This window comes from Morone saxatilis, unplaced genomic scaffold (assembly GCF_004916995.1).
Source record: "Morone saxatilis isolate NCDOM2014 unplaced genomic scaffold, NCSU_SB_2.0 Contig1, whole genome shotgun sequence".
NCBI lineage: Eukaryota > Metazoa > Chordata > Actinopteri > Moronidae > Morone > Morone saxatilis.
This window is the reverse complement of record NW_023339651.1, coordinates 14992243-14999658: the sequence shown is the minus strand read 5'-3', so window position 1 is coordinate 14999658 and position 7416 is coordinate 14992243. Positions and strand designations below refer to the sequence as shown.

Below are 7416 nucleotides of genomic sequence, written 5' to 3'. Positions count from 1 at the left end.
GGGGGGGGGGGGTGGATTGGATCTTTGGGCTCTGGAGGAGTCCCTATATCAAGACCTTTTTTTGCAAATTCCAAACCCTGACTGTTTAAAATAATGCAAACACAACATGAGAGCGATTCATTTTAATGCCATCTTAAGCTTGTGTCACTGTCAGTCTACCTCCAGCTTCATCATAGAATTTGTTGTTTGGGGGCTGCATAGTCAAAACATGCCATATGGGGTGGCGGATAGCGGTGGAGAAAAGGGCCCATACTATTTAGCCATGTTTCAACAGTCTCTGTGGGGTGACACTGATCATTTACAGAGGTTGACAATATTTTCATACTTGCCTGTCTCAGCTAGCCACAGAAACAGAAGAACAGAAAAGAACAGAAAGGAAGAGACAGTGAATACCATTAACATGCCAGTGCAGGGACACAATGTAATGGCATGATAACTATGGAAGATATATCATGCCTAAAAAAAACTGGAAACCCTGTGATGAGGTAAGTACGTGCTGACAGAGGATCCTTTCCTCTGGCCTTTAATAACATTCCAGGCAATGTTTTTGGTCCATTCAGATTTTGGTGTATAACTAAGCAAATGTTAATCCGTTAATGCAGAGATGAAGTGGAGGAAACTGATGGTATGAAGAAAGAAAGGTTGCTACTGTAAACAGCAGCAGCAGCAGCAGGCACATGGCGTACAGTACACGGGCCTGTTAATGTGCTGCTGGATAAAATCTATCTAGATTTGGAGATTTTTAGTTCTTTTTTTGGCAGGTAGGTTTATGACCTTGCAAGACAGAAATGTATAGTACAGGTCTGGTTTGACAAAGCACAACAAATGGAAGCTGATTCTCCCATGTGTTAGATAAAAGTAAAAACAGCTATATAAAGGTAAATAATGACAATGAAAGTAGGCTTTCAAAAGTGCTTTGGTTTAATCTAAAGCACCTTTTTGGAGAATTCCACTTGGGCCACTTCAAAGTTATGACTGGACTGCTGATTGTATTTCATTCTGGTACGACAACCAGCTCTGTTCCAGTACTTTCCAAAATGCAATGACTTTGCTCTGCATTGACTGTATTGTCACAGCCAATGTTTCCCCCTACTGGACAGGACTTAAATGCAAAAGGCTCAACTGTAGAAAGACAATGGAAAACAGAATATTCAAAATTAACAACAAAAATGAAAGATGAAAGTAAATGCATATATATCTTTGTTGGGTTTCCATTTATTTAGGCATGTACATCTAGTAAATCACCAAAAGGGAATTGACAGATAACAGCAATTTGAAGACATTTTAAAGCCTGACTGGTAATGCAACATGTGAGTCCACACTACTGACACTGAAAGGTGCCAACATCAGAGAATGAGGAGACATGAGTGGTGATGCAAACATTGGGTGTTTCACCACACCAGTTACTAACTGCTGACTCACCCCATTGTTGACACTCTGAGCCGAGGACCTCCCAGACCTAAACCTCTCATACCTGAAGCAAAGAAAGAACATGAAAGAATGAAAAACAACTCAAATCTGTGCAAACACTCAGTGAGGTCAGGGTAAAGATGAGTAATGCATACTTTTGTCCTCCAAAAGATGAGTCTGCGCTTGCATTTGTATGTGTGTTTCTAACCTGTCATAGCGTAGGAAAATGTTATTGAGGTCATCGTTGACATGCAGCAGCTCCTCAGTCACTGCCTCATTAGACACACAGGAGATGAGCTCCACTATCCTCTGCTGCATGGCTCTACAAGTCCTGTTCAGCTCCTGAATACATACAAACACATACATATACATAGTGATCTCAGGTTACCGCTTTCTCAATACATGCCTTTTTAAAACTAAAAATAGTCTCTTAAATGTGTTAACATAAGTGGTGCCTTGCCTGTAGTAACTCATAGTCCGAAGCATCCTCCTGTCCAGGGACCATCTCAGTCAACATTTCTGACATCACCTTAGTGTTTCCACGAACAATGTCCAACTCGCTGCGCAGTCGGCAAATCTGTATGTCACACAGGTAAATTCATCTACAGTTAGTTCATCATTAGGCAAACTGATTTTTTGATCTTACTAAACTAAACTCAACCAAATAATAAAAAAAATGTGGATTTGATTTAAAAATCTAATCTTGCCATATTTCTGTGTTGTAAGGACGGACAATAAACCAAAAACAAACAAAAACAAAACAGGATTACAACGTGTAAGCTGCCCACAGAACGATTTCTGCATGGGAAAAAAATACTGTAACAGTATCCACTTCTACATAATGAATAGTGTTGAAAAACATCTGCTTTATAATCCTTTCATTCAGAATATATTTGGAAAATAACAGGTAGTGTTGATGAGGGGGGTATATGAGTTCATTTGATGAGGCTGTGGGGGATACATGACAAAAAAAGGTTGGGATTGGGACACTGTCACACCGAGCACATTTGCAGCAGTGTATTCAAACTCCGGAGTGTCTCTGTTCTCTTGTAAATGTGTTCATGGGAGTAACACTGTACCTGTTCAGGTGTAGGATTGATGGATCCAGAGGCATGGATATTGGGGACCTGAGGGGTGGTGTAGGCTGGTGGGACAACCTGTGGTGTGGGCTGAGTAGTGGTGGTGGTGGCATACTTATGTAGGGTGGAGTCGCCCTCTGGAGCAGAAGCCACCTAGAAGCAACAGAGAAAGAGATAAGAGGCATAACAGAACATGACAAATTAACTGGAAAGATAATAATGCTTGGTCTTTGCACAGACACGTCTGCACACATTTGAGATGCTTAGTATGACGCCCCCTACCCGCTGAGGTGTGTGTATAGGTGACAGGGTCTCCAGTTCTGACATGGGGAACTCGATGCCTTTCCTCTTTAGCTCCTCGTAGATTTGGACCACGCCTGTGAGGTCTGGACTGCTCCTGAATGCATCAGCCCATGCCTGGAGAAGGAACCGTGAGAAAAGAGTTAAAAGAAAAGAGAGGGAGAGACTGAACAAACCCACCCCAAAGACAATGGGTACAGCGAGGGCTGACGCAGCAAACACAGCCAATGTCAGAATACTAAAAGAGGCCTGTTCTTTGATCATTTCAGTTTGTTTGCCTTGAATACATTCAGCCAAAAAAAAAAAAAAAACACAAAGCTCTTGGCTTCCCTCTCCCAGCAGTGGACAGGCTAAAGCAACACTGGGCCATTATAACAGCTCAAACACATGACACACTTTTAAAAAACAAGTAGACAAGGACTTTGAGGGAGTTCTACTCGGTCAATTCAAACTGCCAGATTCATGTAAAATTCAAATTTCAGTTATGCTTTCCTTACTTTGGTTGATGTAACTAAGTAACTAAAAGCAACATAAAACCGATGCAAAACAAGTAGAATTAATCAACTCAGAATGACTCTAAAAATACATAAATGTTGTTAGGACTATTGTCTATACTGTACAAACATGCTCAGGTTTTTCATCTCCAGGGTACACCTGAGAGATGAGACAGGTGGTTAGGGAGGGAACACAACCGCAGTCTGTTGGCCAACTGTGTATTACCTGCCATGCTAAAGGAAATGTCAACAATACTCTTGCTGTTGTGTAAAGGGAGTGCTGGTCAACACATTTTCCCACACAGTCTTTCCCAGCTCACCCTTCTCTTACAAACTTGTTTGGCTAATGACTAGACAAACAAGAAGCAATTAGATTCATCCCTCTCCCTCATCGCAACTTTATGCACCCCCCCTCCTGGATCCATGCTGTAAGCTGCGGTCACATGGTCTCCCTGGTGGAAACAAGAGCAGCCCACATGAGCTCAGCAGGGTTACCGGAGCTATGACAGGTAACTAGAGCTGCTACTGGATGAAGCCCTGGAGACAGTACCTTCACCTGAGGCTCTGCCTGGGGACGACAGGACTTCTGCACAGCCACACATACTATAACAAAACACTTAAGCTGCACACCTCTCACTAACTGACTGACTGACTTCTCTCATAAACATGTACAGCAATAAAAAAGGTAATGTAGACTCAATACCTGTTGTGGGAATAAACTATTAAGCTTTACGACATGTACTGACTGATTATGACACACAAGGGAACAAACCAACACTAGGTGCAAGCAATTTTACTTTTCATCTTACTTGAATCAGGGCGAGTACTTTATCTTGAACGATCGTAGGCGGGTTGTTTTTAGGGGAGATGATTTTAACCAGCACGCCATCAACAAAGTCCCTGCTTGTGACCAAAGCATGAAAACGATGGCCGCAGTTCTTCACACATGTCTCCAGGACCTGGTGGATGCAGAGTGGAAATAATGTTGTGCAAACTGTGAATAAAACACTGTAACAGGAGTTGGACATAGTTAGAATGGACATGAGGTTTTGGATTGCAAATTCTATGTGAATGCAAATTATGTGATCTAATCAAGTGGGCCAAGGTGATTCGCTCTATGTGAGATTACAATATGTGTGAGAACTAGACAACAAGAAGAGCAATCTGTAACATGGAACATCTGACTGTAACATGGAAATGCAGTGTAGCTGCCCCCCTACTGCCCACTTTTAACTCACCGTTAAAGCCAACATCACTTCCCTATAGTTCCTGTTGCCATTCAGCCTCTTCTTCACTGCTCTAATGGCATCCTTAGGCCTGCACACAGGCATAAACACACAAATAAAAGCACACATTAAAACACACAAGAATAGCAAAGTACAATATGCCACATACAAACACAATTACCAAGAACTAAATGGCCGATGGCTTTTTGGGGCATTTTGAATGTCACTGACAGGATGATGGACAGCATTTGCAAAAAATAATACCAGGCGCAAGCACATGTCAATCATTCCTTGACTTTTCACAATCTCTGCATTGTTTATGTGACTGTTCCACTCTGAGGTAGTAATAATTAACTTTTGAATTCTTTGACCACTACCGACGGATCAAATCAGCCACACAGCAGTGGGCGTATAACACCCTTTGTATTCCCCAGAGAGAAAAAAAAAGTAGAGTCAGACCTTTTTTTTTTTTTATAGATTGCTGATACACAGTGCACTGCATTAGGCCAGCCCCACCTGTGCCAGTATACAACCCACTAATCAAACAAGACCTGGATGTCAGAAACCAGCTTAAACATACAGTACAAGGTTAATGGAGGAATGAGATAAGCAATGAGGCCTTGCATAAATCCACCTTACACAACCAGAGCTAGCCTTCTTCTTGTATGACACAGATAAAGAAAAGAGGGAAAGGACTGACTCTAATACTACATCTTGCTTCAGCGATGCATTATGTTAACAGCACAGGAACAAGGAAGACAATTAAACTAATGCATATAAGAGGATTAATCAATAACATATATTGATATTGATTGTTTTTTTCACTGGGTACTCACCCATCCTCTGTTTCATTGATGATGTCACATATTTCCATGTTGAGGGTCCAGTCTTCACTTTGCAGAGAGCCATCAGTGGCTCTCTCTGAAAGACACAGTTAGTTCAGAAACCCATTATAAAGACGTCTCAGTAAAACAACAATTATGGGATGTGGACCGGGGGCTAGCTCACTGAGAGCTAACACAGCTATTAGTCATCATTTAACACACAGGTTGAGTAATTGTATTCGTTGATGTTTTTAGCACTGACCTAGATGTTGACAACAACGGGAAACAGACTTTTAGTTAGTTAACGCTATTTCTAGCACAATGACAGCCAGGGTTACCGTAACTACCAGTTAGCTAGGCGGCTAACGGTGTCTTTCCAGCTGTACAGAACTCATTCAGGGACGTTAGCATGCTAAAGGTAGCGAGAGCGCAAACGACTGTCGCACAACAGAAATACATCTCCATGACATATACGTCTATCTTCACGCGTTGTAGTTTGCTAAACATCTGGTTACATACCAATGCAATGCCCCACCGGGGTACTGTAAGGATTTCCCAAAAGGAACTCCATCTTGCTCGACAACAAACAAGTCAGTCCATGGGATGATGATGATGATACATGAGGGAAGGTCCACAGAGTCCCGCCCACAGAGCAACGTAATTGGCCAAGAAATCCTGACCTTTAATGTGATTGGACAGTTAGAACATCCGTCACGCGAGTTGGGCGATTGTAAATAAAAGGCACCAAAGGTTGCAGCCATGAAACTCAAATGGCTATTTTATGACAGTAGTACTCATTCTGATATGAGCTGATGTAGACGCAGTATAGTCGCATACGGTAATAAATGTTGACAGACATAAGAATGTTTTGCAGTTTTTATTCAGTTAAGATAGCTAACATACATTGCTTACGATAAGTGGAAAGAAAACAGACAAACATGACTGCCACAGAAGCAAAACAACTTTCTGGATGAGGATCCAATCCACTTCCCAATAAAATTAAATAAATTGTAGAAACAGAACTGTGTTGTGGAGATGATACTGGTGAATAGGCTTTCTGTGTGCAGCATTCAAGCTTTCATCTCATTACCACAGAAAATCATTTAAATGTAGCATGTTTCACCAACTGTAATGTGAATATTTGCAGTGCACAATTTTCAGACACTACACACAGCACAGGTAGTATGAATAGCGTGCTGTTAGGATAGCATATGCACTTTTCCAGTATTGAAATGTAGCGCACAGAGAAAGCAGGCATGGAAACAACATTCCACAACCAGACAACAACATTAGTCACCATTCTCTTGAAACCGTGCGGCAGTGTCCAAAATGTCATGGATGACTGAGAACTGACTGGAAAGTTGGTGAAGGGTGTCACACTTGGCAGCTGCCACATATAAACACTGCAAAAATACAGCCAATGTTTTACTGGAGAGAGCTGACTCAATAACAGATCACAAACGCAACAGCTGTCACTGTTAAATAGAACAGACAGGAAGTGTTGTGCTTGTCTGCATGGATGTAGAAACATGAATAAAGAGAGGTGCTTGAGGGGCAGATCTGCTGAGTGCTCACGGACGTTTATGTTTGAGCTTATCATTCTCAGTCCTGCATAAGTTTGCGTTTGACAGTTGAACTCTCAGATGAGAGGTGAACAAAAAGAGTTCCAGCAGCAGTTCGTGCCCTCAGCTCATACATGTCGTAGTCGTGGGCCCACTCCACATTACCCCAATGCCGAATCTATGCAGGAGAAAAAAAAACATGTAAGAGGAATAAACAGAGAATATGAGGTTGTCTGCTGGAAGAGCAGCAAGCCAACTTTTGTGTTTCTCCATTGTTACACTGAAGGCACTACAGGCAGCAGCGCAAGAACGAAAAATCATTACTATTAGCAAAAACATTTGCAGAAGTTGTGTAAACAAGTGAAACCAGGACTCAGAGAAGCAAAATCAGCCTCTACACTGTGTTGTACGTTGTGTGCTACCACGTTAGGTTACATGGGAAATATGATGAAAACAGAAGAGGGTGCTGTTCTTCCAGAGTACAGAAGAAATACCAACATTGTTAAAGGGACACTTCACCC

General features: G+C 41.9%; 2 protein-coding genes across 3 annotated transcripts in view; both read right to left on the bottom strand.

Moving 5' to 3' along the window:
* tom1l2 (target of myb1 like 2 membrane trafficking protein) overlaps positions 1-5985 on the bottom strand; it is a 13549-nt gene extending 7564 nt beyond the window's left edge. For both annotated transcript variants that reach the window (XM_035659475.1, XM_035659483.1), the window contains exons 1-9: positions 5853-5985; positions 5346-5430; positions 4522-4600; positions 4093-4242; positions 2772-2906; positions 2490-2642; positions 1871-1987; positions 1619-1752; positions 1423-1474 (exon numbers count right to left, since the gene is read on the bottom strand). In XM_035659475.1, the coding sequence (XP_035515368.1) occupies positions 1423-1474; positions 1619-1752; positions 1871-1987; positions 2490-2642; positions 2772-2906; positions 4093-4242; positions 4522-4600; positions 5346-5430; positions 5853-5904 (957 nt within the window). In that variant the 5' untranslated portion in view covers positions 5905-5985. The remainder of the gene's footprint in view (positions 1-1422; positions 1475-1618; positions 1753-1870; positions 1988-2489; positions 2643-2771; positions 2907-4092; positions 4243-4521; positions 4601-5345; positions 5431-5852) is intronic.
* Positions 5986-6196: 211 nt separating this feature from the next.
* The window catches only part of atpaf2 (ATP synthase mitochondrial F1 complex assembly factor 2), a 4232-nt gene continuing 3012 nt past the window's right edge, over positions 6197-7416 (bottom strand). Inside the window, exon 8 of the mRNA XM_035659729.1 lies at positions 6197-7073. Coding sequence (XP_035515622.1) covers positions 6936-7073 — 138 coding nt within the window. The 3' untranslated portion in view covers positions 6197-6935. The remainder of the gene's footprint in view (positions 7074-7416) is intronic.